The sequence below is a fragment of the Liolophura sinensis genome, chromosome 8 (assembly GCF_032854445.1).
Source record: "Liolophura sinensis isolate JHLJ2023 chromosome 8, CUHK_Ljap_v2, whole genome shotgun sequence".
Taxonomy (NCBI): Eukaryota; Metazoa; Mollusca; class Polyplacophora; order Chitonida; family Chitonidae; genus Liolophura; species Liolophura sinensis.
This window is the reverse complement of record NC_088302.1, coordinates 45,582,820-45,608,864: the sequence shown is the minus strand read 5'-3', so window position 1 is coordinate 45,608,864 and position 26,045 is coordinate 45,582,820. Positions and strand designations below refer to the sequence as shown.

General features: G+C 39.2%; 2 protein-coding genes across 2 annotated transcripts; both read left to right on the top strand.

Moving 5' to 3' along the window:
• Positions 1-251: 251 nt before the first annotated feature.
• Positions 252-20,351, top strand: LOC135473122 (transmembrane protein 145-like). Its single transcript, XM_064752952.1, has 13 exons — positions 252-817; positions 6,517-6,591; positions 9,638-9,709; positions 11,126-11,324; positions 12,473-12,551; positions 12,823-12,894; positions 13,284-13,439; positions 14,665-14,837; positions 15,781-15,953; positions 16,797-16,917; positions 17,270-17,329; positions 18,147-18,350; positions 18,553-20,351. Exons 3-13 carry the CDS (start codon positions 9,642-9,644, stop codon positions 18,613-18,615), a joined length of 1,368 nt encoding a protein of 455 aa, XP_064609022.1. The 5' UTR covers positions 252-817; positions 6,517-6,591; positions 9,638-9,641; the 3' UTR covers positions 18,616-20,351.
• A 1,287-nt stretch (positions 20,352-21,638) lies between these two features.
• Positions 21,639-25,057, top strand: LOC135473908 (uncharacterized). The gene is made up of 4 exons (XM_064753841.1): positions 21,639-21,831; positions 22,797-22,957; positions 23,817-24,040; positions 24,865-25,057. The coding sequence occupies exons 1-4, from the start codon at positions 21,726-21,728 to the stop codon at positions 24,965-24,967; spliced, it is 594 nt and encodes a 197-aa protein (XP_064609911.1). The 5' UTR covers positions 21,639-21,725; the 3' UTR covers positions 24,968-25,057.
• The last annotated feature ends 988 nt before the right edge of the window (positions 25,058-26,045 follow it).

The window sequence follows — 26,045 nt, the reverse complement described above, 5'->3', positions numbered from 1 at the left end:
CCATGTGGATAGGATTAACGCAGGCGAGAATAACATGTCTGTATGTAAACTCGCGTTACAGGGTTCTTATTCCCCGAAAACATGTCCGCACTCGCACAGGCCTATCGAAAAGGTACGAGTGTGGGTTATCGATCTCGATTCTTTTCGTGCCAGGTATTGTAATTCAGGCATGGGAAGCGGTGTTGTGACAACCAGTAACGTCATGGCTCATTTGTAAACAGCTCTATGCATGACGGCAAAGGTTTAGACGACAGGCTGTGGGTTGGAGAGCCACGGCTTTGGACAGTCAAGGTAGAGCGAGTATACACTGTCTGGTGTGGATTTTACCTGGTTTGCTGTGGTAAGAAGTGACCAGGTTTCAGTGTCGGTGACCACCTGATCAGTAAGCCCGGCGTTACCGTACAGGTCTAAACGAACTTCAGTCCAGCAGAGCTTGTGTTTCACGAGTGTTATTAATCAAGGTTTCTGGCAAGCGAGGTAACCCCGGGTATTAGCAGGTGTGGCTTGATGTTGCCAGCCGCTGTACGTCAACTATACCTGGCGGACAATGCTGTGGAGACGTTAACTCACTGTGGAAAAGACAACCTGTCCAGCTCTATACTGATTTAGTGATTTTGAATTATTACTCTGGGCTGAGTTGAAAGCGTGCTTGTTTGGAGAGATTCAAGGTTCTTATCAATATATTCTCCTACGTGCGGAATCGCCTCGCCTCATCATGCAGGCGATTAGACTTGCATTTGTACTGATGGTTCTGGGAGTTTTACCTGGGAATACATCCGGTAAGGTTATGAACGGCCAACTGAGCAGCGGCTCAGAGGTAAGTGACTTGAATTCTGAACAATGTCGTGAACAAAACCTTTTCAGTGACATGAGAGCTTGTTCCAAAATGGCGCAGCTCTCGATTGGAATTTTGTCAGTCCGAAATGGTCCAAAAACATTTCAGACTAAGTCAGTGTTACACAGAAACCTATATAGTACTCCGTGAGATTTTCACAAACTTTTGCAATCCATTTCGTCATTCTCTGTTTTAAACGGAAAAATGAATCAGTAATCAATGGTTGTTTAACATTATCATGTAAAATATATAAACAAAATCAACATTGGTGTTTGCTCGGTAATTAACAAAGTATACATGAACCAGACAATGTGCTATAGGTATGAGGTCACTCCGTACACAGCCTTCTTCGTACATGTGCTAGTCAACTCAAACCATTGAATCATTCCATATGTCATAATTCGATCCTGTTAAGTTAATGAACTAAATACTAAACCGTATTTCACGTCATGTAGACCACACCAGTTTTGACATGTTAGGGCGAGATACTTGTCATGAAGTTCCTGCGAGACTTTAAGTTGTTATTTTTATAGACATTTGGAACATCTCCTCACCTCCAAAGTGGATTAAAGCAATCAGGTCATTCGTGTGTTAAGTACATTTCGCCTCTTAATTAACAGCACTGAAAAGCCTGTAACCCGCACAATTTTAACCGAAACAATGAGTAACAGACGTGTTTACAGAATGGAGGTACACGTATATGCCGCACTCTACATAATTATAGTGTTAGTAGTCTGTCACCTTTACACAATTTACTTTGAGAGCACGTAACTTACAAGTAGCGGCGATGTATTCATGAAACATGTCCTGTTTGAAAAACAAGGTCACAAGTGTACTATACATATTTTGGGAACGAAATGACTGGGATATGGAAGTGACTTGGGACAAAACGGCTTTGGTACGAAATGACCATACATACCATAGAGACATGAAGAGTACCAAGCGTATATAGAGGCATAAAAATTGGCGCACCTTTTGGTTGGGATTTTCTCAATGAGAAATGGTCCAAAAACATGTGGGGTTAAATGTAACACAGAACTGTATTATGCTCTGTGAAATTTTCACGAAGTTTGACATCACCATTTCGTCATTTCTCATTCAAAATAAGAATAGGACAGCCAGCGACGAATTTGTGGATTAACTTAGCTCACAATGTTTACACTGTTGCCTACATTGCCTACATTTCAATGTTATCAGATGTCACCTATCATTATGGTGCCTCATAAATAAACGAAATGAGTATTGTATTGTATCAGTATTCGGCACATTAAGAAAATATGCTTTAGTCTGAGTAATTCATCCATTATATTGATCTCAGTCGTAAAACGCAGGGATTTCTCTGTGTATGCTGGGGCATAATGTAAGATTATTGTATCCTAGGGCCCGAAATCAAGGCGCGTTCTTAGAGTTAAGTTAAAATTTCAGTCATTAAACTTGGTATATTCCATTCCGTTATTTTTAACTGAAATTTGTTTTACAGTAACTTACCCAGAATTCACGTTGCCAAGGAATATTTTCACCTTGTTACGTAAGAAATAACAATTTTAAAGAGATTTGAAATTTATAGCCTCTACCACTCTCCCTGTTCGCCAGCCTTGAAGGGAATAAACGCACGTGATAATGAGTCATATGCACTCTCTTGTTTTCTCTTGTGAAGTCATATAGACCACTTTAATCCGGGGCCTAAGTGGCCGAGGTGGGTAATGTGCCAGTGCTGTGCAATGACCCAGGAGCCTCTTACCAAAAGGGTCGATGTCATTTCAAGTTCAGCTCATGTTGGCTTCGTCTCCGGCTGTATGTGGGAAGGTCCTCAAGCGATCAGCGATTGGTCGTGGGTTTCTCCCGGACTCTGCCCGGTTTCCTCTCACCATAATGCTGGTTGACGTCGTATAAGTGAAATATTCTGGAGTATAAATAAATAAATAAATAAATAAATAAATAAATAAATACTTTCCCCCGCGCAATTTGCGGTATATCCCAAGCGGGAAAGTTCGTCAGTAATTTGACGAAGGTCTGTGGTACACCCCGGGCACCCATATTCCTTCCACGCATAAAAGTAATCACCAACGCATATAAGTGAAACAGTCATGGGTACGGTTTAGTAACAGGAAAAACAATCAAATCAAACAGTTAATAAATTCAATTACTTCATGATTTCTCTCCTGGTAATAATTAGATATATCGTTTACGTTTCGTGAGAATAAATAATACACTCATATGCATGTGTATAATCATAGTGTCTTACAGTGATTGGATTTCGGCGCGCACGCGAGATGCCATGTGTATGTATGCTATGCTATACTAGGCTGTATGTCCACAATCAATGATCCCTGGACTCCCCAGCGATAGGGTTAGAATGCCGCTGTCCTCACAAGTTCAGTGCCGTCTGTGTATGTTCTTTATATATATACATTATAAGGCTGCCGTGTTTGTGCACGACAAACAATGCCATAGTACTTGTATTAGTAGGAGTAAGACGCGGTGCGCTGGCCACGGAGCTAATAACTCGCTATATACCTCCATGGTCTGCTAGCCTACTTCGATGGGGGTTATACATATGTTCAATGTGTAAATTGAAAGCCCACGAACATTTTCGTGTATAAAAGCGGTGACAATTTTTTTTTATTCTTTCGTTTTGGTCCTTTAAAAACAAGCTATATTCATAGCATTCTTGTTATCAATCAGCACCAGGGCCATTCTTTACTATCAATATTTCAATGAGATTACAGTATTAGTTCCTGTCCACGGCGTTAGTATATATCGATACTCTCCCTAAAAGAAACACATAGGCTATACATGATTGCGGCGCCAGATGCTGTGGCCAACGTTCACTTCTGGCATTGCTGAATACATAATCTTTTGTTGTTATTTTATCATTACTGACATTCTGACTCTCTCACTGTGTGACTCGTCTAATTACAAAATGCAATAGTGTTTGTTTGAAATATAAGTATGGCGTATTTGCTTGTGATATTTTCTGTTTCTGGTGCTAGTTGATTTCTCTTCAAGAGGCACCCAATGGCTTGCGCAGTGGAAGTAATATGTTTCCAGTGGGGTGAAGAGTGATTGCCCATTGGACGTTAGATAGATTTCCGTTGGATGAAGAGCAATTGCCGACTGGGTAATCGCTTGCTCAGTGGAAGTAATATGTTTTCAGTGGGGTGAAAAGTGATTGCCCATTGGACGTTAGATAGATTTCCATTGGATGAAGAGCAATTGCCGACTGGGACGAGATCGGGTTACTAAAGCGCGGCAAACGGTTGCACATTGAGAGGTTTGGGTAGTTACTTTTCCCTATTGGCCGCTTTTTCAGTGTGCGAGTTTTCCTTTGAGGGAATTAATTCACCTAAGCTGAAACAATCACCTTTTCAAGAAAAACGGGTCACCATTTGTGAATTAGCAAACTGCGTACATACATACACACATGCACACACACATACATCTAAGACTTTGGAGTCAATGAGTTCCTCTAATCCTCTCAAGCCACTGTGTTTATATTCCAGTAACACACGCGATAAGGGTTTCATTACGTGCGGATAAATTAGCCTTCTACGCGCACAGGCGTACAGACCCGCGCTCAGGCTTATTTCAGGAACATCCCTGATTTTCATACATGTACCTATATGTAACGGAACATCTAAGTGCATATCCCAGGTCTCCTTGGGAGTTAGTTGACCTGTCCACTTACGTACCCAATAGTCCCCCAACGAACAGTCTGAGAAACAGATGTTCAAGTCATGGAGAATCAACATCAAGTCAGTTTTGTTTTCAAACTACAGAAAGGGAGAGGGAGGCAGGGCCAGAGAGGGAGGGGGGGGGGGGGGGCTTGGGGCGTTGAAAGCAGACTCCCTGTTGAGTGTGAAACTTTTCACAGGGAAGCACGTCAAGTCAATCGTGGAAAAAGAGCCATGATTTCTTCTGAAGGTGGCTTTATAAAAATGTTTTATTCCGACTAAGACGTGTTATGTTTGTGGACTTGGGCACGTTTTACCAAACTATCTGTGCAGCTATCCAGGCAAAGACCATTCTACCATTTTCGTTCAGACAGAATTAATACCTTTCGAGATAATTAATTCCACTCGAGGTCAATGTTTGAAAATCTGTATTTGCTTGGTTCAAACATTTTGGATGTTTGAATCGGTAAATTGAAACAAATACGGTTTATTTTCAGGTAAAGATAAAGAAAATATAGGCCAACGCACATACGTATGCGAATGCGTATGTACGAGTACGAAGGAAGTACATGCGTATGCGAATACGACAGGATAATCATCTGTCTCATATCTGATCCAGTACAGTAAACTGTATTTACATGACTGCAGTAATGGTCCATGCATTAAACAAAAACTTAATAGCTGTGATTAAAAGTCGGAAGAGAGAGAGGGGCTGACGGAGTAGGGGTGGAGGGTGTGAGAAAAATTCCTAAGACATCTGTATATACTGCTGATGTTTCGATGAGGTTACACTAACGTTACAATCTAACCTGAATACGAGCTCATAATATATTTTATGTCAGACCTTGAGTACAAGGTAAGGAGCATTCATATACAACAGAAGACATATGTAGCCTACAGCTAAAGTACTGTTGTATACACCCGGATGTAGTTTATTGACATGCATTCTACACACTTTATATAAAAGTCGTGCAAATCATAAATCATAGGATAGAGAAAACAACCAGAGCAGCGCCGACATTGTGATAACTGGAAAATGGACACACATAACCAGTGAAATACAGCCTCTTGTCACTTTCTTCAGTTACGGTTTTATTCTAACTGTTCAATTAGAATGCATAAATAGTAACAAATTACAAGTCACATATCACTATGACCTAAGCAGAATTAGGTTTAAAAAATGCAGTGATATTAATTACAATTTATTAGACGTCACTAATTACAAGACGTCTAATTTATTAGACGTGGGGTGATGTAGAATTACACCCCACAACAACCACTAGCGGACAGAAGAAGACCTATGAATTTAGGTCATTGATATCCCACTGTCTGGACGCTTTTGTGGAGTAAGCACAAGTACATATATTAGCTCATTATTTCAATACCTTTTAATGTACCGACGTTCACAGCAGGGGGTTATACTATATGCATTATTTAACTATGCCTAATGTCAATTAAATATGTTAACCATTTAACTCGGAACAACGTATCGGACGTGATCGCCACATGATATATTGCCATTGCCCATTGGTACAGCACGTTGGTTTATGATCAAACTAATTCTTGCACTATTGGCATTAAGTTTTATGGGGATCTCCCCAAATAGTTTAGACCAACACTTAAAACGAATGAGCCAACGAGGGCCTGTAAATCAGGTCGCAAGTTCAAGTCCAGCTCTGGTCAGGCAGTTTGTCACCTACCTGGAGAAGGACGGTGGGTTACTCTGGGCATTATGATTTTCTCAGCCTATTTACCTGACCACTACGGAATCGTGGAAAGGGTACAGATTTTTAATACTTAATATAAATAGAATATTGTTACAATAACCTATACTCGGTAGAAATATAGAATAAACTGCATGTCAAGGTTTTAATGTCTTTTTTATGACCGTTAAAAATATTTCATGCATTAGGAATCTGGTTGAATAGGATTATGATTTATATTCACTGTTCTCAACAACATTTAAGGAGGTAAATTCTTTATCAGATAATTTCTCATTTTTAACAGAACTGGAAGTTTATGACACGATTCTGCTTCATTTCCATGCAAGGAAAGTTTGAGTTTTACTTTGAATACCCTGAGGTAAGTACAAGCTTTCCTTCCATGCCTTCTTTGATTTGTGTAATTATATTGTTCTCATTCCATTCAATAATTTCAGAGCAAAAACCATCTTACCAACAATCATCACAGGTGCAAAGCCCTTTTAGCTTCGCAATTTGGTCTCAACGGTACAGAAGTTAATCAAATCAAATTTTCAATCTGTATTTGCCGAAAATAGCTGAAATTGTTGCCTTTTCAGGCAATATCATTCTCATTCTTGCACTTTTTATTGTATTAAACTGACTCTAGAGTTTGATAAAAGTTATAATGCGACACGTTTTATAAAGTTTTGGACTGACCAATTACCGATTTTGAACGGCAGCTCACACACAGACGCGCCTATTTTTGTGAAAGATAATTATTTGGGCTAGTTTAAAATACACTTCACAAAAATTCGATTGGATTTGGGCTGATCGATTTTTTGCCGAAATTCTCTGGTCTATATAGCCTCTTAAAGTACACACACTTAAACTGATTAGAACTGATTAGAATCGGTAGGTTATAATGTATATACTGTATGACTGTATAAATCCCAGATACTAGTAATTACGAACTCTTTGGCATACACCCAAGGAATGAGAACTACATGTTTTTAGCTGTGACAAGGTACTCTTTATAAGACGCTCTGCCTGTCTGTGCATTTCTGAGGCAAATTTTGGCTCGATTTAAAAGTTCTGTGCATATCGTTCCCACCTGGCCTTTCCGCCATCAGTGAATACTACACCAGACGTCACAATCCGCGGCGGACAAAAGGCACTGGAATGTCCCCGTTTTTCTACGAGAATGGGTGTTAAACAAATGCCAGATTTCATCGAAACTTGGCTCTACCTCAGAGTTTATAGCTTTATAGTTTAGTGGTTCTACAGTGAGACCAGATTAGAATTAGTCTTCCATAACTCTTGTGTTTTTGTTACTGAAATATGAATTGGTATATATTCTAAAAGCTCCCAAGTCCATCGACAGAGAAGTAGAAGTATGTCTTCTACAGCAGTTTGATTGTGAAACCCTGTATTTGAGGGAAAAGCTTTGTTATAGTTCTACACCTGTCTATCTTGTTTAATACCTTATATCATTGGTTTAAATCATGGCCAGAAACATGACTGAGATGCATTGTCCTCCATGACACTAGACACGCGCTCCCGACGTTTTGGTTATCCAGTTGTAACTAGGGGAAGCCATTAGACTACCGGAAAAATTTCACACACAATCGACAAGGATCACGATGGGTTGACATTTTCATACAATGACAGTCCAGGAGAGGACAACGCAAAACATTTCATAAAAAAAAACATGCAGTTTTCGAAGCAAGAAAGTATTAAAAAAAAGAACAATTGTACAGTTGACAGTTGTAGAAAAGCATATCTTGATTGATATATGATCACCCTTTTTACAAACCTTTGTCGTAGTCATATTACTGAAAAAAATGTTAAGTCCGACATAGACCTCTAAGCATACATACTTACATACAAAACCTTGTTCGGTAATGTCTTCCGTGTGAACATGTGTGAAGGCCGGTACAAGTCAATGCATTGCGCGTAAGAACACTCTTACGTTATTGTTTTAAGCTTGATAAAGCTGGGTCCAGGTCATTGCGCCTTAGAAAGCTTGGTCCAGGTCTTTGTGCCTTAGAAAGCTTGGTCTAGGTCACTGCATTATGGCTTTGAAAGATTGGTCCAGGTCATTGCATTATGCCTTTGAAAGCTTGGTCCAGGTCATTGCATTACGCCTTAAAAACCTTGAACTAGGTCATTGCCTTACACCTTAGAAATCTTGGTCCAGGTCATTGTATTACGCCTGAAAAACCCTCGCTCCTCGTCATTGCATTACGCTTCACTAACCTTGTTCCAGATCATTACATTACGGTTTACAAACATTGTTCCAGATCATTGCATTACTCCTGAAGAACCCTTGGTCCCGGCCATTGCATTACGCTTGACAAACCTTGGTCCATATCATTGCATTACGCTTCACAAACCTTGTTCCAGATCATTGCATTAAGCGCGAGAAACTTGGACCAGGTCATTGTATTACGCCTGAGAAACCTTGGTTCAGGTCATTGAATTATGCCTGTGAAAACTTGATCCAGGTCATTGCTTTTTGCCTAAGAAACCTTGGTCCAGGTCATTGCATTACGCCTGACAAACCTTGGTCCAGGCCATTGCATTACCCCTGAGAAAGCTTGAACCAGGTCATTGTATTACGCCTGACAAACCTTTGGCCAGATCATTGCATTACGCCTGAGAAACCTTGGTTTAGGTCATTGTGTTGCGCCTGAGAAACCTTGGTCCAGGTCATTGTATTACGCCTGAGTAACCTTGGTCCAGGTCATTGCAGTACGCCTGAGAAACCCTGGTCCAGATCATTGTGTTACGCTTGAGAAACCTTGGTCCAGGTCATTGTATTCCGCCTGAGAAACCTTGGTCCAGGTCATTGCAGTACGCTTGAGAATGCACAGGGGCTACGGATGGATTGAGGATCGTGTCGCAATTTAGAACTATATTTTATTAATGATATGGTATCAGTTGTATGTACAGCTTTGCCGAGGTGTTTATGTTCACAGTAGTTAACAATTGCCACACGACATCTATATCCTTCGTGCCACACCATACAAATACAACTCTTTACCAATGATGATTACTTGATAATATCTAATACATGTATCTAAATAGCTAAACATACCACCTTAGTAAAAATGTAACGAACGGTTTTTACCTGATATGCTCCTTAATACGTCAATTATTATGATCATTCAAATAGCACAGAAAGTCAAGCCTTGCACTCTGTCTATGTAACCTGCTATGCATAAAGTCAGAAGCATTTGCAAAAAATTTATAGGAGTAAATTTCATTTTAAAGAAAATGTTGGTGCATTGATTTTGTACCGTGAAGCAGTTGCAGCGACCATGGTGAAAACCTTCTAATTACACCCATGATATTTGCCTGTATAACTCACTCACGTACATCCCGTTCTTCTGCACATTTCCATGGCCTGATCACTTTGTTAATGTGTATTTATTTGTAATTTTCAGGAATATGCAGATCAGGACTTGCTGCTGTACTATGACCAGATCTGGCTGCCCGTCTATACAGATAAAACCTCGGTAGGTTTTAACACCATGTCAAGAGATTGTCACAAGGTCGTACTGACTTTGAGTTGCCTTTATAAACATGCTCATGGAATCAATGTATAGAGGATACAGAGAACAAGTCATATATATTGTTAAGGGGTTTCACACGTAATTCATGTCACACCATATATTACATTGGTACCCAATGAGTCTGTATAAATCTCACTGAAATGAGATCGTAAATGTAAATTGCTAGGCTATAATAATAGTATAACCCACTATACCGATGTACTTAAAGCTTTCGCGTATCTCCAATGTAACGTATTGACGTAGGAAATTAGTGACTCAAGGCCGACTAGTTAATATAATACTACTGAGGAGTCTCGATCAATAAAATGCCTTCATCCATCCACCACCTCTACCCATCTCCACCTTAACTACAGTTAATTTATGCCATATGCATATGAATTTACGCATACGTCTTGTTTTGAAAACAGTCGCTGTTGCGTGAAGGGACCCGCTCTCTGAATAGTTTGATGATGGAGTCTGCATGTTAACTTACTGATAGCATATCAGTAGACACATAATCGGATTTTAAATCAGCTGATCTCCAAAGACTGTATGCTTTCTTGCCGTCTTTAAAGAAAATACTATCCTTTCCTGTTAGTGTACATTGTTTAAAGCTGGAGTGTATCAGTGGTCGGTGACCAGAAATTGTGAATGATTTGTAAGAAGACTAATTGCCCCGGCCCCCTGACAGATGAAATTTCAGGTTCTGGGTGAAAAGAATAGGAACTCAGCCTTCTATAGGTAAACTCATAGTAAATAATCCTAGACTAGAGCTCTCCCGTTGGGGCCCAGCGAGCCGAAAAGGCCTTTCTCTATATACTGAAATATAATTGTCTTCGATAAGATGAGGACCACTTAGTATTTTGGCGATACTCAAAAATATTTACAAATATTTTTAAATATATTAGGGTGTTGTATAGGAACTACAGTTCGAGCTGTTTTTTTTTTTCAATTTTGGCTGATTTTTATTTTAACTTGGGGGGGGGGGGGGGGGCTTGCTTTAGTGTGGCGTTAAACCCTAATCTATTCATTCATTCATTCAATCCAGCTATAACTGTTCTGGATGCAACTTTATGTTAGAGATTTGCCAGGCAGAAGGCAAAAGGCGATTTAGATTTTGTCATCACAACCTCTTAATTGTTGTCTGAAGCATCCCTATAAACATGACCAACTTCTTATAAATTAAAAAGTATTTAGTTCTGCGTTAAGCACCAATCAAGTAAATGCATAAATGAAAACTTATGTGATATAAATATGCAATTTTAATGCTGATCTAATGTTAAGTGAAGCTGACGTTGAATCAGACATGTTTTTTTTCAAAAACTTTTTTACGAGTGCCAAGCTTGAGAGTAACATCCACGATGGTTGTTTTTTCTTCAGAATTGCTCTGCTAAGAAAGGAGTGTTGCGCGAACACCTTGGACAGATCATTACGCTATCTCCGTCCTACACGTACAAATGTAATAATTTCAAGAAAACCAGACGGTAGCAACTGGATCAATTGCACTGACTCACGCACGTTCCGCACCGCCAGGGAGCGCTGGTGGTTTTTCGTCTTGGCCAGCTGTACAACACCAAGAGTGAGTTCTCTTCGCGATCGTCTTATTCTCAACAGTTACTAATATCGTTATGTAATAATCCCACTGTCTGAAGCAAGTTTAGACATTCTCAACATCTCTTCTTAGTTATTGCTATTGTGACGTTATACTGATATGAACTGCCATTTATGTAAACTATAATGAAGTGTCCGTTTGTGACGTCATCATTGCCTAATCTACATAAGCAACAGGTAACGTATAGAATACTTGACACTATACTTCCTTGGATTCCTTGTGATATCTACTGGAAGAACAGTTGTGCAGAAAATTCAAGGATAGAGATTTGGTGGTACCTTTATGCTTCTAATGTTCTCACTCAGCTGTGGCAAAGGGACATCACATACAGGCCTAGCAGTTTGTAGACACGATATATAAATGATTTGACTCAAACGTGTTAAACCTTTCTTCGGCCCCGCATAAGTAATTATCTCAACCAATGTGTTTATAAAGAGAGAAACACGTAATTATGAGGTAAGCATCAGGAGAAAAGCTATTCAACTATACATTAAATTAAATGCAGTCATATGTTTGCGGTGTAAGGTGGACTTCGTGGACCATAACGGAAATGTCAATGACGTCCCACAGCTTTAACTACATTTTTAATTTTAGGTCTGAATGAAATTCTTGTTCATTCTGTAATCTGTCCCTACATGTATGAAAAAGCGAATATGACTTTAGAGCTAGAGAAAGTTGGTATGGCGTCATGTGAACGTTCATTATTAGCTTATATTATCAAATCGTTTGAAATGAGCCAGCAGCCTCTTCCCAATACGGCCGCTGTGAGTTCGTCCAGCTCATGTTGGCTTCCTCTCCGGCCATACGTGGGAAGGCCTGTCAGCACCTGAGGATAGTCGTGGGTATCCCCAGGGTTCTGCCTGGTTTCCACCCACCATAATGCTGGCCGCCGTGAAATATTCTTGGGTACGGCGTGAAACACCCAATAAATAAATAAATAAATCATTTGACTGCATTTAATTCCGTGAAAATATGTAAAACAAAAAATAATAATAAGTAACGGTATTTTTGATACAGTTTAGGATGTTTCTTGGGCATACTTTTTACGTTTTCTTTCTTGTAATTATGAATAATATTGTGATACTGAAGTACAAAACCACGGTTTCTTATTACAGGGGCTTCATCTGACCTACCGGCTTCATATGACAAACGGACATGACTGGTGGAATAAAGAGTTCTCGGCGGATGAAATATGTTAGTTGCCCCATTATACATTTAGCACAAAGTCAATTAGCCTTCAGTGGTATGCATTTCGATACGCTTAATAGACTTTAGGACTTAAAAAGGCTTTTAAACCTATTGGACTTATACCACACCCTACCTCCGAGAAAGAAAAATCGGCCCCTAAAATTAGAACAGTTAGGTCCACAGCTAACCAACTAAAATTTGTGTTCCTATTAACCGTTAGCCATGTATTTTTGATTTCATGTAGCAGTCATTGTTTTCTTTTCTGGTATTCTTGCAGATATTTTGCCGATCGTCATAGTGGCATTTTTCCTGATGGTAATTAAGTTAGCGTTGTCGATATTTGTTGGAGGTAAGTCATTCTTGGTTGAGAAGAAAATATGTTGTTCCAAATATTTTGGCGCGATCTAGGATTTTACCCATAAAACAAATCAGTCCAGGTCATGTAGGGCTTATTGATTATTTCTATGAAATAATAAATAATATTCTGTAGGCTTAAACCTTTAGCTCGTAGAGCTGAGAGGTAGTTCACAAGCAATGTAGCTTAAAACATGAGAATAATGTGTTCATGCACAGCTTGGAAATTAACGCATTAATAGGTTTCATTTATTTATTTATTTATTTACTTATGCACAGAACATTAAAATTCGGTGGCCAGACCTTGTTTTCTTCCCCTATGCACAGAATCACCTGGTATTCAAATGGCTAATATGTCTGTTTTCCCTTTCTCTTCCTCCACAGTTAAGCTGGCCTCCAAGCAACTGTTTCATACTACATACAAGATGTACATCACATCCATGGGATTCTACACCTTCCATCTCTTTCTCCAATTGGTGGCTTACTGGAAATATGCTAATGACGGTTTACCAGACAGTTTCCATGGTACAAAGCTTTTTGGTGGGTTTGACTTCTGTTTAAAAAACAATGAAATTGTTCACCAGATGTATAAGCCTACACAGAAATCTTCTCAGATGAGAACCTCGCTGGCTCTGATGGTTAAATCGCTGGCTGGTTGCGACTGTCAGGCTCTTGACATATGCGGTCTGATGCGTGGGGGGGGGGGGGGGCCTTTGTCGACTGCGGCTTTAAGTCAAAAGGTTTGTCAGGTACTTGACGAAGGTCAAACAATTTTTTTTACCGCGGCGTTAAAGAACAATTAATCAAGCAATCAATCTTGATAGACATCTTTCGAGGACGTTGAGTTATTATGGTTACCCGTAAACACGTTTCCACGTCATTCTGGAGTGAAAGAGCTCAGAACATAACTATGACAGACCGATACAGACACAGGCCATTTTTCACTGCAGGAAATCTAGAAGACATCTTCATAGTCTTCAAATAAGTAGACGGATCGGGCCATACCATTGACTTTAAAAAAGGTACTTGTTGCTGCCTCGCTTGGCTCTCATCACTGAGAAACTAGAGCAAGGAAACAGGGCTGATTTGCCCCGTGTCAGTATAATGTGTCAGGATGGGGGGTCATGTCTAGTGTCTTCGGCACGATACTTCAGCGACGGCAGCACTTTGGCGGCATAGGCTCGCCCTGCCGCAAGTATATGTACACACACCTAATGACTCCTCGTCGTCATATGACCGAAAAATTGTTGAGTACGACTTTAAACCCCAAACACTCATGCATTCATTGAAGTTTGCTGATGTAACCATGAATTATTCCTTCACATGAGTAACGTGGGGTTTGTACCTGAGGCCCCTGTATAACATATAAAGCAGATATAGCAATTACGGCAACACTGCCCACACGTTTGTCCAATTGTGATATTACCCACGCTTTTTAAAGATGAGTTTTAAAGTTCAAGAAATATATCAGTTTATGTTTCTCGGTAAACAAGGCATTTTCTGAATACAACCAGCTTATGTTCGTTACAGTCAGAGTCCACCTTTTTCATAATAACTGTTTATGTAAACATGTAGTTATCTGTTTTTGAGACAGTAAAATGTAATCGCGATGCACGACAGATTTTGTCTTTCTAAATGCATTTTGTTCATCAGGAATAGACAGCAATACTGTCGAGTATCTGATGATCAGCGTGTTTTTTTTGCAAAGATCAGATAGAATTAATTAACACTAAATATCCCATTAACCATATCGTCATATTTCCAGGTCGTCTCATGGAAGCAATCAGCAGACTGATATTTCTACTCCAACTCATCCTCATTGCAAAAGGTTTCACGATCACCAGAGGGCGTTTGAGTCGTAGCGGAAGTATCAAGATTGCCGTCTTCATGACACTGTACACGATCCTCTACGCCGTAGTCTTCATCTGGGAATCTGAAGTGAGCTCCCCTTGTTGTCATACCCGCTGGTTTTGGTTTAAATGTATTTATTGCCAACGACAAGGAAAGTATACCATGGCTAAAGCGTGGCGGTGCTTGATCTGAGCGCCTGGGATTAACTCTGACATTTGGTTTACGGCACCTTATTAGGCATTTCAAGTACTGCGTGGGCATTGGAAAAAAGCATAGGCATTGGTAAAATAACTAATAAGTCAATATTGTTTGTTTTTTAATTCTGCTCCTGGCACGGCTCGACACGATACAACAGAAGTTGTAGCCTACCACGCCATATTCTCTTTACAATACACATAATCCTGTTACATTTTATGAGGATTTATTCATGATTTACCGTCAAGCCTTATTAATCAACTGGCCTTAGCATCTTGAGCTATTAACTCACACGTTAGAGTGTTTGATTTTTTTTATTTACTTATTTGATTGGTGTTTATGCCTTACTTAAGGATATTTAGACTGTTTGAATATTCCCTGCAAAACACATCGTCGTGCCCACCTTACTTGTACTAAACCCGTAATTGTGGCCTGTAGACTACCAAATCATTTATCACTGTGTTCCAGAAGGTCAAAGAAAGAAGTTAAAGAAATTAGCGGTGACGAGATACTTGTTTTTATGTCATGCAAAATAAGACAACTACGTAAGTCATTTGACTTGTATCAAAGTAATTAAACATACGATGTAGCCCCTTATAGTTGGACCTTATGTATTGGACATAGTATATCTTCCAGTGTGAATTATTGTTCAGCTTCTACTGGCTTCCTCTCCGATCGTGCAACTTTCCAGCAACGTACAGATGGTCGTGGGTTTCCTTCCAACGCTGGGCGCCGTTATATAAGTGAAACTTCCTTGAGTACAACATAAAACACCAGTAAAAAGCAAATCAAATTCGATTTGTAGCCAATAATTATTCTCTCTTTCTTTTCTTAGTTTTTTGACGAAGGGAGAGTGTTGTACTTTTACGAGAGCATTCCCGGGTATTGCATTATTGGCTTACGTGTGCTAAGCTGGTTGTGGTTTGTCTATGCAATAATCTTCACCTTAAAACACTACCCAGAAAAAAGGGTCTTCTATGCCCCGCTCGCTACACTGTATACAGTCTGGTAAGTTTGTCAGGCAGGATTTTTTGGGGGACATAATTTTACAAATAGTCTTTCCAACATAACGTTTGTCCATAATTTTTGTCTCTTATATAGCATGTGCATCAACCATTTTTACGTCCCTAAAATCTAACTTCCTCATCTCCAATTATATACCCAGTGACAATTGGATATAAGCTAAATGTGGAATCTCGAACACTATAATACATTGTTGTACACAGTACATTATACAACCGTCCGTATGATATATAATGTTACTATGGATGTAAGTTAAGTAGGAAATCTCGAACACTATAATACACTGTTGTACACAGTACATTATACAACCGTCTGTATGATATATAAAGTTATTGTGGATGTAAGCTAAGTGTGAAATCTCGAACACTGTAATACACTGTTGTACACAGTACATTATACAACCGTCTGTATGATATATAAGGTTACTGTGGATGTAAGCTAAGTTTGAAATCTCGAACACTCTAATACATTGTTGTACACAGTACATTATACAACCGTCTGTATGATATATAAGGTTACTGTGGATGAAGGCTAAGTATGAAATCTCGAACACTATAATACGCTGTTGTGCACAGTACATTATACAACCGTCTGTATGATATATAAGGTTACTATGGATGTAAGCTAAGTGTGAAATCTCGAACACTGTAATACACTGTTGTACACAGTACATTATACAACCGTCTGTATGATATATAAGGTTACTGTGGATGTAAGCTAAGACAGTACTTCACACAACCGTATGTATGATATATAAGCTTATTGTGGATATAGGCTACACTATTGTGGGTAATATATTGCATAAAACCGTCAGTGTGATATTTACAGGTTCTGGGCGAGCCCTGTGGTGGTGCTGATCGCTGTGACAGCCATGGCCAAATGGACCCGAGAGAAAACAGTTGTGGGCGTGGAATGTACTATCGCTTCATTCGGATATTTGTTCTTTTTGGTAAGTACGAGTGACAGATTGTATGATATGATTGTATACACGTTATAAGTGCGTGTAGATCTCTTATTTTTGTGTAATTACATGTTACTGTAAGACTTCACAAGAGTATTGTTAAAAAATCGTAAAAGTTGTCTTCGAAATCAAATCAAAAGTTCATATAATATTTTTTTCCGAAATAACAGATTGACTGTTTTGGTGAAGCACAATACCTTATTACCTCACATACCTTATTTCGAGCTGTTTTGTAACAGAATAAATAAATCTATCTACTTCAAGCTCTAGCCACATGGTTAAGCTGTGATATCGGTATATAGTATATATCGGTAACGTGTGCTATTTCTTTCTGTTACAGGTGATTACCTGGCCATCCTTGGCAAACAAGCACTTTCCGTTCCACGTGAGAACAACACAGGTAATTGCCTCTGACACAGTAGATTGTAGCGTGCAAAGAGCATCACTGTTTATGTCTATATTCTGAAAACGAATAAATCTGTTCAAACATTACGTGCAGGTCTGGAAAACGCTTTGCTGTATATGTCAGAAAACGTGTACAAATTATCTCGAAGGAAACACGGACTAAAGCATACCACTACAAGCAGTATTGTTTGGGAAGCAATTTTTAATCAGTCCAGGACTTGGACGTGGATATCGCGGCTCTTATCGTTTTAGGAAAGATCATCATCAGTAACTTTAACTAATACACAACTCAAAAAATCAATCTGTTAATTTTATCAGAAAGTCCGTTGTCTGTGTGATGCTAGATTATGTTCTGTACTCTGTCATATTCAACATAATATCCTGTTAGTCTAATAGAATATTTCACTTATTCGACGGCGTCCAACATTATGGTGGGAGGAAACAGGGCAGAGCCCGGGGAAACCCACGACCATCCGCAGGTTGCTGGGCACCTTCACACGTACGGTCGGAGACGAAACCAGCATGAGCTGGACTTGAGCTCAAAGCGACCACATTGGGGAGAGGCTGTCTCCAATAAAATCTTCATATTGAAATAATAGAATTCGTGTTATATATTTAACAGATTCAAATATCATTCATTCATTAAACTGATTAATTTTTGGAGTGTAGGTCTGTGATTTATACTCCAGCCACACCGATATCCTCAACCAATAAAACTGATCGCCATCGCATATGTAAAAATATTGAATGTAGGAATGGCATTAAGCAACACCCGAATAAGTAAAGGAATGAAATCATTCTTCTTTGTGCAGATTGATGTCATGACAGACGTCCCTCATGTAAAAGAAAACGAGATGGGATTTCCGAGTGACGGCGAGGTGAATGCGCAGAGCACCACAAATTACACTCTGACGCAGTCCGAGCGTACTTCCGGTCCTAACTTCACGGAGCTGTTCACCGTATCACAGACACGAAGTCGCCCGGATGATAACCTTATCGGCAAAACTCGGCATGGTGTAAGTATACCATGATTCTGTCAGAATTCTCACCGACTTACATGTACCTTAGACTTTCCACGAGAACTGCCTCAGGTTTTTAAGTTAATGTTCTTGGTTAGCTCCCTAGAAACCAGCATATGAAGCCAATACGAAATAGGTAAATGCTATGATTGCAATATATACACGTATATAGTGAGCCGCGCTTGCGTTCTTGTTTCAGCAACTTCCGCCGTTGAACGCTAGGCCTGCTCCATCCGCTCCTGCTCTGGATTTACCGGACTAATGCCAACGGCCATCATGAGCACAAGGCTCACCCAGATTAACTCAGATTAGCCTCGTCTGGAGCCAGCTGATGGTGCATCAGATCTGACCCTGGACGCATAACATATCAGTATTCACAGTTTGTTTGCCACACTTAGTCGTCATTTGATGTTGTTTTGTTAGCGTTTAATATTCGCAAAAAATGGATTTTTCTTTGGGATTGTTTTTTTGTGATTCGTTTCCGACTTCGTGACGATGTACGCTTTAACCAAATTTAATCAACCCGTAGCATCGTACGATGAAGCTTGTTTGGACTTGAAATGCATTGACTACCGTTTTGCTCACCAGTCTTCGTAATGTTTTTTACATGTATTTGTAGGCATATATTTATTTCTTTGGTTGCAAACTGAGAACCATATGGTCTCATGCTCCCACCAAAACATGACAGGATATTAACTCCATTGTCATTCACTTATGGTCCGAGTAAACAGTGGTAGTTGCGACAGTAACATGTTACTTCTTCATTTTTGTTCACTTGACCACCTTTTTCGCTGAGTTAAGCTGTATATAGAGGCACACACACCGTAAATTCAAATCGATGCAGTCGGCTCAATATCTATGATATTGATTAGTGAAATATTTCAGATTTGTCTGTTGAAATTCACCGAGCATTAGCTTATTGAAATATTAGATGGTATACTAACCCAAGGGAGCATGTAGATTTGTTCACTAGATTCACCACTTTGGTGTTAATTTTGTACATAGATATGTACGTGTATTGTTTGTGGCTTTTGCCACACTATCGTGCAGTTCTAGAGAGTGCTTTAATTTATTTTGTCAGATTTTTGTTACTTTTAAAGAAAGTTTGCCAATGTGCCCCATGAGCTCTGTTTGATTGTTCTACGATTTAAATCACCTGTATCGAGATCGGTCAAAACTCATATTTTAATAAACTGAACGCTAAAATATCACAAACGAAAGTAACTGAATATTTTCAAATATTGAGCTGAAAAGGAAAATGGTTGTATAGACTTGCAGTGAGTACGTTTAAGAAAATGAAAGACAATAATTGATTTATGGCAGAAAGAAACAGCTCTGTAACTCTGTCGGCCTGTCTGTCTATCATATTTTTGACATCCTAGATGTTAACATGGTCCACCCACACAAAGAGGGGCCTGACCTCTAGAAGATATCAGCTATTTGCGGGATGTCGCTGATATTGTATTTCAGTTGAAATTTACAAAGTGATAATATATGTTTTTACATGATATTATATAATGTATGTAAGGTCACACGAACGATTTGTTTTCATATGGATGAAACAAGGAAATCATAGTATTATCAATGCAAACTCCCTCCGTGTATACACTGTTCTATATGTCTTTTTTTTGGCATGATCAGCTGTAGTTTATGTGCACAGTTTGCTCAATTTTTGTACCATTCACCGTTATTGCCATTTTGGAGCGCCTTAGCTTTTTGTGATACGTCCAGAACTGTTACATCTGCTGTCATTGAGGTCATTACAGATCGTCGTATGCTGTTAGAAAAGGCTCTGTTTCGTATATGATGCCCGGTAATGGTCATCGGTTGCTGTGTGTATATTAATTGCGCTAGGGGAATAGATTTCATGTCCTGCATTCATATCAATTCCGTCCACGATTTGCTTTTAGTATTATAGTTAACATATGTAAATTTAAAATTAAGACATTTTGCTTATGTTTATGGATCTATGTTTAATAAATAAACTATTTACATAATATTCGGTGCATTCTTTTTTTTTCGGTCATTGATCAATTAATTTGAATTAATCTGAATTAAGTTGACCTGTGTATTCCCTTTTGCTTTGTCACATGATTTGTCAGGTCGCATGATATACCTTACTAACCACGACCCACGAAAAAATCTGCCTGGTGTGTTTGCAATTACGCTGCTTATTTCGCCAGTGGAAATCTTCGACCCTACAGGCGAATATATCCGCCTAATGTGTCCCCGTCTTCATATAACAAGTTTATGTATCAGTTAGGGAAACACGTGTCAAAAGTGACAGGTGCTCTTTATTATGTCATACGTCCGATGTGACACAATTTTATAATTTGTAACAACAGGCGGAGCTCAAAAGACGCCAGGATAGATGACAAAAGACAAGGGGATGCGTATATACCTGGACATATTTTCTGCTCCATTAGCTTTGCAGACATAGGTGACTAGCTGTTGGCAAATCTCTCTTTATAAATTATTAGAGCCTGGTTTTTGATCATCATTATCAGATTCTTGTCGCCCGTGATCTAACATTTGTTACAAACGCCGAATTTAATTGTCTTCAACCCAAACAGACTGATTGAATGAAGCCATGGGTTACAGTAACAGTGTTTGGATAGCATTGCAGTATTGCCATAGGAATACGGAAAAACTCTCATTTTCGAAATTCTTTCCAACCTGAATTAAGGAAAAACTGCCTGAATTACATTTGTTGGGGTTGTCATGGTGGTGTTGCCCGTCATGTTAAGGTAGTCCCTACATATCCGTCACGTGTTAAACCTTGAATGGATTTGTAACTGCGAAGACGATATGCAATCTCCTATCACAGGCTCTATCAGGCCAGAGTAATTCGTCTGCAAGGAGAATTATCCAGTCATTGCGCATTCCCTGGCAGTTCACAATTTTGAATTTATTGCCTCTTTCTAAGGAATATCTCGGCCATTGAAACAGCGGCAGGTTGAGGAATGGTGCTAGTAAGTACTGGATCCTATGCTGTTAGCAGGGGAGGTAGCAAGGGTCCAGGTATTGGGCTTAAACTACAGCAGGTGGGTCAGGCTTGAAGAGTATTACAGGAGCGGTTTACGTTTGTGAATATGTTACAGAAGTTGGGATGTATATTGTGACTTCTGTGACAATTGGGTCACAAACTCTGGTGTCTTAGCATGACTATATCCGGGTGTTCTAGGGTACGCGCACAACCTCTTGCTGTGCCTCGGACCGGGGCCTGTGTCACATCGGAAGTTGAAGAGGTGGGATGAGGAGTGTAATGTGACGTCACCACCTCCTTTAAAACTGACACGATAAAACAACAATTTGTTATCGGACGTGTATCAGTTTAGAGAAGGATACAGATTCGTACTGCGCCCCATCAGAATGGCTGCTGCCACAACCCTCGTTTTTCTACTGTCCGTGGTAACTCCTCTGACCCAGGCCTGGTGGATATTTGGAAATAAAGAACGCCCAGTCCAGGCTGTTGGAGGTAAGCTGATCTGTTGAAGTTTACTCTGAATAAAAATCACGGGTATTTGATCGATTTACAGATTAAGGGCCCGTCAGTGATCCACTAATAGCTGTGACGGATTTTAGGCTTGACTGGTAAATATATGATAATTTCGCTGATTGGTGAACCTGTAGAATATATGGATCATGCTGATCAATTTACATATGGCTAACCAAATTTCTCAAGTGAAAAAGTATATTTTATTTAAACTTTCGTTTTTTAATTAACCTTTACATTTTCAGGCGTTACTATTTCGTCTTTCCTTTCAAAGGTGATGTCTTAATTAGAAATGCTATCCATTAATTGATCCATAAGATAGATGGATATTTGTAGGCGGTATCTCCTAAAACATCTTTACTAATATATTGCTGCATTGAATATGACGCATAATAAAGGCAATATATTTCTTGTTTTTGATTTTTGTTTAACACCATGGAAGAATTTTTCACTCATACGCGACAGGGCACTCAGATTTACGAGTGGAAGAATGAATCAATGAATGATTAACGCCACACTGGCAATATTTCAGCCATATCGTGGACATGTTCAAACAGTGAATGGCCTTTGTAAAATTGCCCAAAAAGACGAACATAAAGACACAAAACCAAAACACTTTTATAATATTTAATATAGACAATCGTGTATATATATATATATATATATATATATATATATATATATATATATATGTGTGTGTGTGTGTGTGTGTGTGTGTGTGTGTGTGTAAAGTTTGGGTAAAGTCTTTGCCAAATATGAGCGAAATCTACACAATCAACCAAAACATGTTTCATACTGTATTGGGGGTGAAGAAACCGCCGGTGAACCAGCTTGGCCTGAATTCGAACCTGCTTCCTCACTGGACAACAGTCTAACAGCGCGTTATTGCCTTATATCATTAGAGGTGAAATAAGGTGACTGACACTTGTTAATGTGCCTGTTCACAGCGGTAGACCCTGACTGCATCCGTCATGCTGAGCTGGGATCCTGTGAGTTCTACGCATGTCTGGAGAGGAGGTTCCCATGCGGAACAGACTCTTACCCGCTGACACACGGAGCTTACTACTGTCACAAATTCCAAAATTATCTGCACATGTTTAACGAACAGGTAAGTTTTTTTATAGTGGTGAAAAAAAAATCCAGTGTACATGATATTGTAAACGTCGCATGAGCAATAAACATTTTTTTGACGCCATGTATGTAACGGGCCTAATTACCTGTCCAAAAAAAAAAACAAACAAACAAACAAAAAAAATCCAGTTTCATTGGCTATAATTTTGAGCAATATAGAATAATACGTTAATACAGCAAACCTTAAAGGGGCATAGTATCATCAGTATACCCAAGGCATATAAATAGGTGTGTGGTGGCTGATAGCGTTCTTTTTTGACCGCAACCTTCGCGACCCCCGTTGAGGAGACGGTTTTAACAAAACCGTTCGTGTTCACGTTTTTAATTGACGCGGTTTTACATGAAGGGCAACCGTCTTGTTTTTTGTTTTAACGGCGAGGTCGCTAAGGTCGCAGTCTAGATGACAGTTATCAGCCACTAATTATCATGGTTACTTTGAACGTAAAAAATTTTGAAGGCACTGGAGATCTGTAATGCATTCCAAAAATCCATAACGCATCAGATAGTTTCACGTTTCATTTAACCCTTATCTTTCTTCGGCTAGGGACTCGATACAAACAGTTCTTCAGCGTTAGCTGGCTTCTGATAAAATGTTTTTGCTTGTAACATTTTGTTGATGACGTATTAACCGTTGACAGGCATGACTAAGAATGAATGAATACATCAGTGAATGGGGTTTGACCTTCCATTGCTATAGAGGTTTCAACAATATCTTATCAGTACAATGTTAAATGCGCTTGTTTACAAACGAACAACCAGTGAATTAAACAATACGCTTTGCTTTCTTTAAAACGTGATAAACTTCAATCTCAACATGTTTTGTAATGACGTTTCAGGGCCGCCGATGGGTACGTAATTCCCGCCAGTGTTTGACACGGAACCTGAGAGCAACGTACACGCTGAGCGAAGTCACGTGCAGAGATATTTCCCGGGAAAGGTTTCGTACAGTGTCCAATTGTTTCGTCAGTCGAGGATTTTGCAGCATAATGTGGAATAATAAGGAAGCTCTGTTAAAGGTCTTTGAGGCTGAAGATCTAGTGGACAGACAAGTAGCAATCAGGTAAAACAACATACCAAAGAAACACCATACTCACACAGCCACATACTACAAAGATGCTTTCTCGATTTTCTGTTTATGTATCAAATTCTGAATATAAAGCCATATTTGTCATCGGTATTCTCTTCACTGAAAGAGCTGATAAACCATATGCTGTTTTACGATTTGTAATGGATGTTATGATTTGTAAAACATATATATTTATTGGACTGGTGTTTGACGTCGTATACTCAAGAATTTCAAGAAAAAAACTGATTTGACGTCGGTCAGGTTTTGTGTCGAATAAAAAAGCGAAGTAAATCATTGAAATAAAAATGTATTCAGCTAGTATCATGCAGTTGAAATCCATGTAAGCACTGGGAACTTATTGCATAGATGGAAAACAAGACGTGGCTTACTGGTAAGGAGCGCAATTCCTAAGCATGCGTACACGAGGCACAGGTTCATTTCCGGCAGTGAACATGTTCTGGATCCACTGTCTTAATTTTCGCTGAAAACCCTGTTGCTTCTACCAAGACGACGCTCAAGTCTGTACGTCAGCTTACCAAAGGTCGGTGATTTACCATGGGCATTTCAGTTTCCTCCACCCATAAAACTGATTGCAATCATATATAAGTGAACAATTCATTTGTATTGTTTTAAACAACAATGAAATGAGTAAATATATTGTATGTAAAGAATAAAGCTCAACTGGCCAACACTTATGGTTTCTGAGATCTGAGCAAAGGTCCCGAAAGCGTTTCATTTTGCAGGAATGCACTTAATTCTTTTACGTCAGTCTGCGGATTGCTGATTTCGATAATTTTTGATTTTTGATTATTATTCAGGGTCTGGAGAGAGATATTTGACATTGCCAGAGGTTGTGCCGGCAGGAACATTGAGCGTTTTATTGAATGGGCGTTGGATACACAGTTGCCTCTGCATGGGTAGAAATTTAGCCTACTCATTGGTCTGCGTCTATCCACTTCACACTATCTACTGATACAGGATATATTAATATTAGTATATAGCTGAACATAAGACCTTAAGACAATTATTCAGGAATTGTTAACCATCGGTATAAATTTGGAAAAACTTTTAAACATTTTAAAACTGTACAACGAGTGTGTATATTTTGTATGGTGCGTTCAATTTGTACGATTATCTTCAAGAACGGTTGTAATGAGCTTTAAATAAACTGGAAATTTTTTGGAATGATCTTTGATTGAAGTTTTATATTTTCATATTTCATATATTTTATATATTACTTCCTGTACCACTGATATTCAGTCGATTAATAGACCTGGACATTAACGCATTAGAACAGGCTCAATCTACAGTCGGGACACGACCCATATACCTGAAACTTTTGACTGGATGGGGTGTCATGTCCAGTGTCATTATATTTTGACTTGGTGATTGTTATGTCCGGTGTCACTTTACTTTATCGGATGGGATGTCAGGTATGATGTCACTGTATTTTGACTTTGGGGGATGCAGTGTCTGGAGCAACTGTATTTTGACTAGCTGGGATGTCATGTCTGGCATCATTAAACTTTAACTGGGTGGGGTATCATGTCTGGCGTAATTATACTTTGACCGGGTGGGATATCAAGTATGGTGTCACTATATTTTCACTGTGTAGTGTGTCATGTCTAACATCATTATATTTTGATTGGATGGGGTTTCATGTCTGCTATCATTATACTTTCATTGGATGAGAAGTCATGTCTAGCATCATTACATTTTGTCGGCAGCGTGCTTGATAAGAATGACTCCAGAGGCACTTCGATAAGACAGAAATAGTGCAGAAGGCGACACAAAGCATCAAGTAAACACACAAATACACACAGCTGATTAACGATAATAAAACCGTTTAATGATGATATGGTTTTCAAAAACAAGTTATCAAAAAGGCTTAGTTAGCGCTCGGTAAGTTGTGCTTTGTATCACTACTTTACCCCAGACCCTGTAACGTCATTGTCTGAGAACTGGTGACTGCTAACATTTCTACTGTAACAAAGGTCTA

Coding starts and splice junctions, on each gene's coding strand:
- LOC135473908 (XM_064753841.1), top strand. CDS start 21,726: ATGGCTGCTGCCACAACCCTCGTTTTTCTACTGTCCGTGGTAACTCCT. Junction 21,832..22,796: donor CCCAGTCCAGGCTGTTGGAG/GTAAGCTGATCT, acceptor GCCTGTTCACAG/CGGTAGACCCTGACTGCATC. Junction 24,041..24,864: donor GACAGACAAGTAGCAATCAG/GTAAAACAACAT, acceptor ATTATTATTCAG/GGTCTGGAGAGAGATATTTG.
- LOC135473122 (XM_064752952.1), top strand. CDS start 9,642: ATGCAGATCAGGACTTGCTGCTGTACTATGACCAGATCTGGCTGCCCG. Junction 9,710..11,125: donor TCTATACAGATAAAACCTCG/GTAGGTTTTAAC, acceptor TTTTTTCTTCAG/AATTGCTCTGCTAAGAAAGG. Junction 18,351..18,552: donor TCGGCAAAACTCGGCATGGT/GTAAGTATACCA, acceptor TTCTTGTTTCAG/CAACTTCCGCCGTTGAACGC.